The sequence below is a fragment of the Dipodomys merriami genome, unplaced genomic scaffold (assembly GCF_024711535.1).
Source record: "Dipodomys merriami isolate MVZ:Mamm:240054 unplaced genomic scaffold, mDipMer1.0.p SCAF_62, whole genome shotgun sequence".
In the NCBI taxonomy this organism is placed as follows: Eukaryota; Metazoa; Chordata; class Mammalia; order Rodentia; family Heteromyidae; genus Dipodomys; species Dipodomys merriami.
The window spans coordinates 1,276,533-1,288,877 of NW_027206202.1; the positions used below are offsets into that span (position 1 = coordinate 1,276,533).

At 49.0% G+C, this 12,345-nt stretch overlaps 1 protein-coding gene across 7 annotated transcripts in view; it reads right to left on the bottom strand.

Annotated features, from left to right (window-relative positions):
* Positions 1-371: 371 nt before the first annotated feature.
* LOC138814961 (transmembrane protein 265) overlaps positions 372-12,345 on the bottom strand; it is a 54,637-nt gene continuing 42,663 nt past the window's right edge. For 5 of the 7 annotated variants that reach the window (XM_070004115.1, XM_070004114.1, XM_070004118.1 and 2 more), the window contains 7 exons: positions 10,122-10,291; positions 9,780-9,976; positions 9,584-9,698; positions 9,277-9,396; positions 8,735-8,929; positions 8,496-8,579; positions 5,354-8,390 (listed from right to left, as the gene is read on the bottom strand). In XM_070004115.1, coding sequence (XP_069860216.1) covers positions 5,745-8,390; positions 8,496-8,579; positions 8,735-8,929; positions 9,277-9,396; positions 9,584-9,698; positions 9,780-9,976; positions 10,122-10,291 — 3,527 coding nt within the window. In that variant the 3' untranslated portion in view covers positions 5,354-5,744. Of the gene's footprint in view, positions 1,245-3,676; positions 3,848-4,780; positions 8,391-8,495; positions 8,580-8,734; positions 8,930-9,276; positions 9,397-9,583; positions 9,699-9,779; positions 9,977-10,121; positions 10,292-12,345 lie in introns of those variants that run through there. The other 2 variants (XM_070004119.1, XM_070004120.1) reach the window with 2 other exon arrangements.

The window sequence follows — 12,345 nt, forward strand, 5'->3', positions numbered from 1 at the left end:
GCTGTCCCTCAGCTCTTCAGCTCAAGGCTAGCGCTCTACCACTTGAGCCACAGTGCCACTTCTGGCTTTTTTTTTCTGCTTATATGGTGCTGAGGAATCGAACCCAGGGCCTCATGCATGCAAGGCAAGCACTGTACCACTGAGCCACTTTCCCAGCCCAGTCCAGCTATTTTTACTCAAGGCTAGCACCCCACCACTTTGAACCACAGTGTCACTTCCAGTTTTTGGGGACTAATTGGAAATAAAAGAGTCTCAGGGATTTTCCTGCCTGGACTGGCTTTGAACCATAATCCTCAGGATCCTCAGATCTCAGTCTCCAGAGTAGCTAGGATTACAGGAGTGAGCCACTGACACCAGTTTGTATCAGCCTTTTATTAGCTGAATGATCTCGATGAATCTGCGCCTATAGTCTCAACTATAAAGAATAATAGAAACTACTACTGAATCGTTACTAGGAGGGAAGAAACAAAGTACTTTATTAGAACACAGCCTGACAGTACTCTGAATAGTAGTTACTGCTACTGTTTTTCCTTTCTGGCCTCAAAGTCTGTTTATGTATAAAGAAGCTAGGGTTTTCACAATAAGGGAAATTTGCCAAAGAAACAAAACCCTTCCTTTCTTTCTCTTGGAGCTCCTAGGCAGGTGAGGCTTAGAGGCCAGGTGCAGGCTTAAGCTATCAGTCAGATGTTCAGTCTGACTCTCACCAAAAACCCAGGGAAAAGAAAAAAGCAATTAGACTGGAACATTTTACCAACAAAAAAGGTTTTTTTTTTTTTTATTATAAAACATCTAATAAAATCAGGCCTGGTCTTCAATCATTTCTGGGTGGAGGCCCCTAGGATGTAGTGGGGCAAGGGAGACAGAAGGTAAGGGCACTGGAAGAACAGAGTAAGTGGACCTCTCCTCAGTCTCAGCTGCTGCCCTTCTTTTATAAAGGGCTAGATGAGCTCTTTCAAGGGCCTTTGAGACAGGTACCATCCTTCCAGCCAGAAAGGACCACAGCTGTCACCAGAACTGAGCAGTGCTGCACTATCCAACTGGATTCAGGAGGTCTCAGCTGACACAACAGAGGCCACCCCGGGTCACTCAGCCTGAGCGATGGTGTAGGAGAGCAGCCACAGCAGCAGGGGACCCAGAACAAGGACAGCAAGCCAGACAGCAAAGCTAGCCAGGATGAGCCTCCGGGACTTGGCCCCCCAGTGCACTGCTTCCTCGGACCGGCCTGTCTTATGCCGCTCTTCTGCCTGTGGGGGCAGGTTCTTGGTTAGGTTCTTCCCCTGCTTCTGCCCCAAAGTACCCACAGTCCCGCTCCACTCCACCATCCACCACAGCTTATAACCTCACACTCTAACATATTATCTTCCTTTCTAGTATGTCTCTCATACCTCATCTGTAAAGGTATATATCTCTACCCTGCCTACTTTCCAAGGTGGCCCTGGTTAGGTTACAAGGTCTCATATTGTGTGTGTGCCTGTGTGCATTGCTAGGGATTAAACCTAGGACCTCCTATATTCCCAGCAAGCATTCTACTACTTAACTACATCTCCAGCCTGAAAAGTACCTCCCTTTCCTTGGTACTGGGGACTGAACTTAGGGCCTTGCATCTACCATTTGAGCTATCCTCTAGCCCTTTTTGTGTTGTTTTTGAGACAGAATCTCAGTATCTTAATCCAGATTAGTTTATTTTTGTGCCAGTTCTAGGGCTTGAACTCAGGATCTGGGCACTGTTCCTTAAGCTTTTTTTGCTCAAAGATAGCACTTTACCACTTGAGTTACAGCTCTACTTCTAGTCTTTTTTTCGTTGGTCATGGGGCTTCAACTTTGGGCTTAGGCACTGTCCCTGTGCTCTTCAGCTCAAGGTGAGCACTACCACTTGAGCTACAGCGCCACTTCCAGCTTTCTAGTGGTTTATTGGAGATAAGAGTCTCATGGAGTTTCCTCCCTGAGTTGGCTTTGAACTGAGATCCTCAGATCTCAGCCTCCTGAGTAGCTAGGATTACAGGCGTGAGCCACCGGCGCCCAACTTACTTCAACGTTTGGGTGGTTAATTAGAGCTAAGAGTCTCAGAATTTCTTGCCTGGACTGGCTTTGAACTGGGATCCTTTAAAAATCTCAGCCTCGCTGGGCGCTGGTGGCTCACACCTGTAATCCTAGCTACTCAGGAGGCTGAGATCTGAGGATCGAGGTTCAAAGCCAGCCCGGGCAGGAGAGAACGTGAGACTCCTATCTCCAATAACCGGAAGTGGCGCTGTAGCTCAAGTGGTAGAGTGCTCGCCTTGAGCTGAAGAGCTGAGGGACAGCGCCCAGGCCCAGAGTTCAAGCCCCACGACTGACAAAAAAATAAAAAATAACAAAATCTCAGCCTCCCTAGAATTAGATATGAGCCATGGCTCCCAGACCACACTGGCTTTAAACTTGAAATCTTCCTGCCCCTGCTTCCCAAGTAGTGAAGATTACCTTGGAAAAACTTTTAATTTTTTTAATTCCCCATTCAAGTCCCAGGACTGGCATTTAAAAAAAAAATTATGTGCAGGTGGAATATGCTAGTGTTAATTTCCTAGAACATGTGAGGATGAGAGTTTAAACACACACACATACACACACACACACACACACACACTGGCATTTAAAAAAAATTATGTGCAGGTGGAATATGCTAGTGTTAATTTCCTAGAACATGTGAGGATGAGTTTAAACACACACACACACACACACACACACACACACACACACACACACACACACTCTAACTAAAAACAAAAGCTACCTATCCAGATGATGCCTTCTCATCAATGCTTCATTACTCCTTGAAATTGCTGCCAATGTGACATATTGCCTCCAGTCTTGACCCCTAGCAATTCTCCAGTGTTGTCCCCTACCAGTTCACCCTGAGGGAGGCCTTGAGAACAGACCTTTCCTTTTTGATATCAGCAAGGGGGCTTGAACTCAGGGACTTGGCTTTTCCACTTGAGGCTGACATTCTAGCCTCAGATCTACTTCTAAGCTTTTTGCTGGTTGACTGGTTAAGTCTCAAAAATGTATCTGCCCATGCTGGCCTTGAACTTTGATCCTCAGCCTCCTGAATAGCTAAAATTGCAAGTGTAAACCACCAACACTTAACTCAAGAGTAGACCCTTCTGAAACAAATTTGACCATGCCCCTCTCCCCTTGCAAAACTCCTAACATGACTCTTAAGTACTGAAGGTAAAGGTTCCTAAGCATAAAATTGGCTCTCAGAAATCTGGATCCTGATTTCATCTTTTACTCTCACTGGACCAGCCATACTGAACTAATGGTCAAGGTCTTACCACTTACTTTACTGGGAATGACCTTTCACTTCATTCATTCATCTTTTAAGGTTATTTTTTGTTACCTCCCCTAAAATGCCTCGTTAGCTAGCAGCTCTACTACGTATGCATACACACACAAACCCTCCTGGCTCCCAAGATACTCTATGCTTCCTGCTACTGATGAACTATTAATATTACCCATTTTCATAGCTACCTATTTTATTAGGCTATGCATGGTCCTTTGATGACAGTAATCACACCTTATTCTGGCTTGAGGCCCAGAGCCAAGCACTGATAGCTATTTACCTACTGTCTGACCAACAGACAGGTCAGATAAAACCACTGCCTTATTCCCACCCCTGCTCCCACAGAACTGTATTCCTCACCTTGATGGCAAACACAAGAGCCATGACTCCCAGGCAAGAGCAGCCACAGATAATGCTAGTGGCTGCCAAACAGCGAAGGCGGAGCCAGCAGCAACGGATGGGGGATGGAGAATGAGCAGCTTCTGTGTTGCTCACCAAGCTCTCCACTGCCTTCTCCTCGTCCTCCATCACCTGTGGGCGATAGTCAAGGCACTTGTAAGCCCAACAATAAGCCCTTGAACTGGCTTGCTGTAACTCCACCCCTCTTAAAGCATGCTGTCTTGAAAGCTTGGCCCAAGTCTTCGGAATGCTGCCTCACTGGGAAATTCCTCTAGTGAGTGACTCAGACCAGAAAAGAAGCTCAAAGCTGAAGACATTTAAGGCAGCATCTTACATAGTCCAGGCTGGCCCTTAAAATTCCGATCTTCCTAGCTTAGCTTGGGATTGCTGGAATTACAGCATACATGGCTCATGAACAAGTGATTTTAAACTGTATTTCAAAGGCCCCTTAAGTTCCCCAGAGACCACTCCCAAGTACTGAGGACCTAGCAAGATCCTAGGTCTTGCAACCTTCTTCAAAGCAGCCATTTCACATATAAGCAATCCCAAGGATAGAAGTGTGTGTGTGGGGAAGACATGTAACCCAGGGGAGAGGCCTACGATATAAGCCCCTCCTCCTTTTTAAACAGTTAAAGAACCTGAACATCAAAAAGACCTTAGTTCCCCCAAGCTGGTACCTTATTTTCTAGACTGCCTCCTTGCCACCTCTTCTCCCCCATTTTAACCTACATAATCAGATTAACAAGAGTCCAAATGACCTCATCTCCACATAGAAACTTGCATAATGATGCCCTACTCATTTCACATCTTCTCAGGCCTTCCTCATAAAACCCTCTTCAATCTTATGTCCAACCATTCCCTTAAAGCCTAAACAAAACGGAACCATCTATGATTCCTCAAATACAACAGACAGACTCGGGGAAAGAGGCCAGACAAGCAGAAAGTGAAGGTGTATGCCACAAAACTGCAGGGGAATAGGTATAAGTAACTCAGCTGAAGTAAACATAAAGCACCCATAGAGGGGTAACGGGGTTGAGGTTAGAAAATGTAAACAGGGGCTCTTACCTGGCTATAGGCCTGGAGGGATTGAGAGTTTCAGCTCCAGCCTCAGGTTTGATTTGACTTGGGTGGAGGAGCAGACTCGGGGCTCCAAGCCCCACCCAGGGCTAGGGTTGGGTGGCCAGCCACCTTCTGAAGAGCCCCAGGAGCTGGGAAAGGGGTGTGGCTGACTCAAACCAGTTTGGCTAGATGGAACGCTGTGTAGGGCCCTGGGATGAAGCAAGAAGAGGTAGGCTGCTTGCCTTCTGGAGAAAGGAGTGAAAGGAAGCATCTGAGCCAAAGGGTTAAAAGAAGGGCAGACTGAGGCATCAAAGAGCTTCACATAACGAAGGGATTAGGAGAGAGGATAAATACGTTCTCCTAATTTAGAACTAAAACTTTTTGGGAAACACTCTACCAGGAGGTCAGCTTTGCCAATCTTCCCTCTTCTTGAGGTGAAATTTCAGCCTCAGTGGTATACAATCCTGGATTGCAGATCAGTATTATGGCCTTTGCAAGAGGGAAAGGAGGGAAAAATGATGCCGAAGTTCCCACCCAGCCCTCCACCAGACCAGAAAATCAGAAGCCTCCTTACGCGGATGCTTGTACAGAAACTAAGTTTATTATTTTTTTTCTTCTTAAAAAAAAAAGAAAAGAAAAAAAAAACTCATTGTAGAGAAGCCCCTCCCCGTCCCCCTAAGGGCATGGGGCTGTGAAAGATAGCTGGGGAATCAAGTACAAGGGGGTGGGGACAGAGACTATCTTGCCACCCTTAACACTGCCCAGCCATAAGGGGTGGGAGGGAGGGGGATTGTGATCAGCCCATTCCATGACAACCAGTTGCCTACTCCCTACTTTGGTGAAAGGGAGAAGGCCTCTTTGTCTCCCTGGAGGCTTTCCCCCTCAAAAGACTTCAAGTAGTGGTTAAGAGTCAGGCCTGGTCATGGAGGGAGAACGGCTGTGGTGGAAAGCCTGGGAGAAGGCAGTCCACTCACGTCTTGGCCTTTCGGCCTCTGTGACTAATGGTAGGGCCAGACAGGTGGGGAGGAGCATTGCTGCGTAGGATGCGCTGGTCCCCTTGGTTGGTGGTCCCAGCAAGCCTGCGGGGGCCGGGCCTGCGGCGTGAGGTCTCATCCCCGTCTTCTTCCTCACCTGAGGCTTCAGCCTCAGACTCCTCTACTGAACCCTCAGGCCCCAGGGGACTTGGGGGCTGCAGACGACCCCGCTTTGTTAGCCCAGGACTCCCACCAAGGGGAGCTCCTGACCGTTTGCGAGGCACCTTTTCAGTCTCTAGTGGGGGGACTAGAGACCCTGGACGCAGCCGGGTCGAACGCAATTTGGGGGTTAATGAGACCACAGGAGGTGCCAGTTCTAACCCGCCTGGCCCGCTATCTGCTAGATCCAGGTCATCCTGAATTACAGCCACCACCATGGACCCTTCACTCTTTCGTCCTCGCACCCCTTCTGCTTCAAGCCGCAGGCGGGCCAGGCGAGTGAGGGGACGGCTTCCATCCTCATCAGAGGAACTACCCTCACTCTCTCCCTGGCCCAGGGGTTGCTGCCGCCTTCCCAATCCACAACTCTCAAGGACAGAAGAGCTGTCACGGTCCAAGACAGGGAGCTGGCTGGGCCGAGGTGATGATGGATTCTTAGGAGGCCGGCCTCGCTTCCGTTTGGGTGGGGATGTTGAAATGGTAACAGTGGTGACAGTGTTGGTGACAGTAGCAGTGGGATAGGCTAGCAGTGGTGGGAGTGGTGGCAGGGATGATGGTAGTGGGAGTGGCTGTGTCCGGCTCTCTAAATTGACATCTCCTGGAGAGGAAATGGTCCCAGGGATGGGCAATTCCCTTGCTTTAGGGGGACGCCCCCGCCTTCTTTTCTCCACAGGTGACAGAATGATGGGCTCTGGTTTGTGAAAGGGATCGGGCCCTAGGACAGGCTCGGCTACAATGAGCGTTTCAGCTCCAGGGCCTGGATCAGCCCCGTTGGTTTTTCCCTTTGATGTAGATGAAGATGAAGGAGCCTCATCCACCCCTCTGCCAGCATCTGCTGGCGACCTGTTCTTCTTTGGGGGCCTCCCCCTCCGACGTTTCACAGCAGGGGGAGTGATGGTGAGCAGTGCCCTTTCTCCATTCTCTGGGCTGCCCCCACCAGTCACCCCCAGCTCAATTCGACGACGAGCTATGAAGGGTGGTTGGGTTGGGGTGGGCAGTGAGGATGTGGGAGCAGTTTCACAGAGCCCGCCAGCGGGAGGTGAGGATTCTGGCCCTGACATGCTGCGGGTTGATGGGCTTCCTGGGCTGGTGCTTGTCTCAGAGACCCCAGGTACTAGAGTGCTGACAGCTGCCCGGTGTCGCCGTCGCCTCACAAGTTCTTTCTCCTCTACTACTGTTACAAGCCGTCCTGGCAGCTTGCGAAGCACTTTGGGGCCTGGAGGTTGCCCTGGCTGGCCAGTCCCCTGACCCCTAATTTCCACATCAGCACTGGTGCGACGCCGAGGGGGCCGGGCAGGTGAAGGATCCTCGGGAGAGGAGGTGACTGAAGAAGAGGTGGATGGAGCTGTGACTTCAGCTGTAACAAGTTCCTGTGGCTTCTCTGGGCTGGAGGTTAGGGTCCGAACTTCTACCAGCTCTTCCAAGTTCCTGTCAGGTTCCAGTGGCTCCTGAAGTGGCTCATCAGATGCTGCTGAAGGTGGGAGCTCCAGCCCATTGCTCTCACTCCGACTGGTGGGCAATTCCTCCCTGCCAGGCAGTACTGTGAGGATGGGTCCCTCAGCAGGATCTGAGACTTCCTGCTCTTGACCATTGGGGATGCTGCCAGCCTCCAGGGTTGGACTCGGTGCAGAAGGAATGACAGGAAGGTTCTTCTCTGACACAGGTAGGATCTCAACAGCAACTGGCAGCAGATCCTTCGGGGGTACAAGAGTAAGCGGGGAACTCCCAGAATTGGTCACACCAGCCATCTCCAAGGTCTCCACAGATGCCAAAGCTTGTGTACCCAGTTCTGGCTCAGGCCTCAAGCTCAAAGGGGGATTCGTGACTGGGGGAGAGTCAGGAAGAGAAGGCAAATCGAGCTGGACAAGAGAGGAAGGACTTAGGAGAGAGGTTTGGACTGGTGGTGGGGTATGAGGTGGTGGAGGGGTACAGGTAGGAGGAGGGGTACAGGCAGGAGAAGAACAAGAGGGAGGAATCTTTGGAGGAGGTGGGGAAGAAGGTGAGCTATGGATAGGAACAGTGACTGGATTTGGGGCTGAAATGGGAATTGGGGCAGGGACTGGGGCAGGAATTGTAGCAGGAACTAAAGTTGGAGTAGGTCGTGATTTAGGCACTGGCCTGGGAGCTCGCTCCCTGGCAGGGCTGCAACGAGAGGGTGTGGAGGTACTACGGGTATGATGGGTAGACGTGACAGGAGTGTGGTTTGCCCCTTGATTCTCAGCCCGGGCTCCACGAAGACGCTCACTGACACGAGTCCCCGGCCTCTCAGGAGCCTTGACTTTCTTACTGCGCCGGTGGCTGCCTCCACCAATCCCACAGGACATCTCATCCCCAGCCCCTGGCCCTTCCTCCTGTTCTTGAGGTAGGCGGAACACCTCTTCCTTGGCTTGATCAAGGTCTTTGCGGGCAGCTTCCACTTGTTCCTACCAACAGCAGAACCCAAGGAGGTCAGCAGGAGGCAAGAAAAGTGAAAAGGTGTAGCAATTAACAGCTTCCCACTCAAAGTCTCATTCCCCAGAAATACTCACTTCCGCTTGCTTGAGCTCCTCTCGGCTCACTTCCTCCAATGAGGCTTCCAGGAATTTCATGGCATAGCGCTCAATGGGAGTCAGCTACAGGAAAATACAGAGGTGATCAACAAAGGGGTTTGGTGCCCAAGGCCCAATCACCTTGTTTATTATCACTCACATATGACAGAAAAAGGCACCATAAGTGTAGGGGAAAAAAAAGAAGGATGAAGGCAAGTACTAGTAGATCCAACACTGACCTGTTCTACAAGGGCAGCAATCTCCTGCTCAGCACGGGACATCTCCTCATCCTCCACTCCAGGGCGACTGGCCTCTTCTCCCTCACCAGCAGGAAACCCATCATTCTCATTGAATTCTGCAAGTTCAGCCACTTGTTCAGCCTTGGCCTGGGTAGCCGCACGAATATCCTCTTCATCCTCTGCCCGGCACAAGGCCTTCCAGAATATACAGAAGACAAAGAAAACACTTAAAAAACATTTTATCTATGATTTCATTATGGCAAAAATCCAAGGCCAAGTTTAGATAAAACCAGATATGCAACACAAAAGGATGAGGCACAGAGTTCAAGTTCCAGTAAACACACACACACACACACACACACACACACACACACACACACACACACACACACACACACACACACACACACACACACACACACACACACTAGCGAAGGCTGACTATAATCTGGAAAAGAGCAGAAACTGTTCTTTCCTCCATGGATGAACAAAAAGAGAAGAAACATAGAAACATGTTAAGCAGCAACTCTATGCGTACCCACCTGCTCTAGAATATGGGTCTGTTTGCTAGCCATAGTTTCCTCCTCTTCCTCAAGGGCCGAGGGTACAGATGAGCCGGATGATTCCTCCAGAGGCATATCAAACAGCTCTCGGATGGTCTGCTATTGGATACAACAGAAGAGATCTTTAAGACGTTAACCAACAGAGTGCTACTCTTACGTCTATACCTATGAGGCTTAGAAGTATGAAAAGTTCCTCTTGTTGAAAGATCTGTGGGGGCCAAAGCAGCAGCTCTTTAGCAAGCAGGAAGCATTTCTATAAACACAGCAATTCTCTTCTGCCATGTACCTGTTTAAAATAGGCTGTGGTGAAGTTGCCTCCCTCAATGGCCATGTCTCCTAACATTCTCTTCTGATTTGCCTTTTTTAGGATGTTCTCCTCCACTGTCCGCTCACTAATAAGCCTAGGAGGAGATGGAGGAAAGGTGTAAACAGACAAATATCAATGCCTTCCTAACAAAAAGTAAGGAAGACCAATCAATTACCTATAGATGTGTACATCTCTAGTCTGACCAATTCGGTGACAACGATCTTGGGCCTGAGCATCCATTGTGGGATTCCAGTCACTGTCATAAAAAACAACAGTGTCTGCTCCTGTCAGGTTCACGCCTACACCCCCACTTCGAGTTGAAAGGATGAAGCAGAATATTCGTTTGTCTGCATTGAACCGTTCCATCAAGGCCTAGAAGGGGGAAGAAAAAAAAATGCTATTTAGAGATCTACTTCAAAAATGGTCCAAGTAACCTTGGAGGGCCCTTTCCGAAAATCCAAGGATTAAGAAAAAGAGCCAAAGCTAAGCTGTAAAGAGTTGAAAATGTCCTGGTTACCTGTCTCTGTTCAACCCTAGTAGACCCATCCAGACGTAAGTAGAGGTGACCATGGTAAGTGAGAAACTGCTCTAATACATCCAGCATTCGGGTCATCTGTGTGAAGATGAGCACCCGGTGGCCCTCTGCCTTGAGCTGTCTCAACAGCACTGCCAATGTCTGCAACTTTCCTGAAGAGATACGAAGAGGTAGAAGGAACTAATTCTCCATTTTGGAAAGGGGGAGAATACGTAGTACTGGAAAGCTATACGTGAAAAGTAATTAAGGCTTTAACCAAGGCTTTAATCAGCCTACTGAACAAAAATACTTACTTTACACATATTTTCCCCTTATAGATTCCCCTTTTTAGAGAGTACTCTTATCAGGGATCTAAGTTCTGAGTTTCACTAGGGATACAGGTATCAACAGATCACCACCAAAAGAAACCCTGATCTCTTAGTTTATTAGCAAGACATTTTTTGGGGGGATATAGGGGGAGGTCAGTCATGGGGCCTGAACTCTGGGTCTGGCCTGAGTGTTGTCCTTGAGCTCTTCAACTCAAGGATATTCTACTGCTTGAGCCACAGCGCCACTTCCAGTTTTCTGGTAGTTAATTGGAGATAACTTTCCTGCTCTGGCTGGCTTTGAACCGTGATCCTCAGATCTTAGGCTCCTGAGTAGCTAGAATTACAGGTGTGAGCCACCAGAGACTGGGCAGCAAGACACCTTTAAGTACTACAAAAGTCATACTAGCTGAAGCCGGACACCAGTAGCTCACGCCTGTAATCCTAGCTACTCAGGAGGCTGAGATCTGAGGATCATGGTTCAAGGAACAGCCAGCCCGGATAGGAAAGTCCGTGAGACATTTTTTTTGGGAGTCCGGTCGTGGGGCCTGAACTCTGGGCCTGGGTGCTGTCCCTCAGCTCTTCAGCTCAAGGATAGTGCTCTACCACTTGAGCCACAGCGCCACTTCTGGCTTTTTTTCTTTTTGCTTATGTGGTGCTGAGGAATCGAACCCAGGGCCTCAGGCATGCAAGGCAAGCACTCTACCACTGAGCCACCTTCCCAGCCCCAAAGAGACTCTTATCTCCAATAAACCACTAGAAAACCCGGAAGTGGTGCTGTAGCTCAAGTGGTAGAGCACTATCCTTGAACTGAAGAGCTGAGGGACAGCGCCCAGGCCCAGAGTTCAAGCTCCACGACTGACAAAAAAAAAAAAAAAAAAAGTCATACCAGCTGAAACCAAAACAGACTCATAGAATAGACACCTATGGTTGTAGCTTATACACAGGGATTTGAAAATCACACATCAGAACCATAAAAGAGGGGATTCTTTTTTTTTTTTTTGGGTCCAGTCGTGGGGCCTGAACTCTGGGTCTGGGCCCTGTCCCTCAGGTCTTCAGCTCAAGGCTAGCGCTCTACCACTTGAGCCATAGCACCACTTCCGGCTTTTTTCTTTTTGCTTATGTGGTGCTGAGGAATCAAACAGGGCCTCAGTCATGCAAGGCAAGCGCTCTACCACTGAGCCACTTTCCCAGCCCAAGAGGGGATTCTTATCTAGTCAACCCTCCATCAAACACAAATAACTTCTCTATGTTTTATTTTTTGCCAGTCCTGGGGCTTAAACTCTGGGCCTGGATGCCGTCTCTGGACTCCTTTGTTCTCTACCATCTGAGCCACAGCACCACTTCTGGCTTCGCTTTTTCTGTGATTAACTGGAGGTAAGAGTCAGTCAGGCTGGGTGCCAGTGGCTCATGCCTGTAATCCTATCTACTCAGGAGACTGAGATCTGAGGATCGTGATTTGTAGCGTTCTGGGCAGAAAAGTTCCCAATTAACCACTTAAAAACCAGAAGTGGCACTGTGGTTCAAGTGGTCAAGCACTAGCCTTGAGCACGAAGAAGCTCAGGGACAGTACCCAGGCCCTGAGTTCAAGCCCACAACTGACCAAAAAAAAAAAAAAAAAAGTCTCATGGACTTTCCTGCCCAGGCTGGCTTCAAACTGTGATCCTCAGATCTCAGCCTCCTGAGTAGCTAGGATTATAGGCATGAACCACCAGTGCCCAACACAAAAAACTTGAATATTTTTCTTTTTCTTTTTGTCCATCATGGGGCTTGAACTCTGGGCCTGGGTGCTGTCCTTTAGCTCTTCAGCTCAAGGCTACCTTCTACCACTTAAGCCACAGCACCCACTTCAGCTTTTTCTGTTTATGTGGTGCTGAGGTTGAATCAAACCCAGGGCCTCA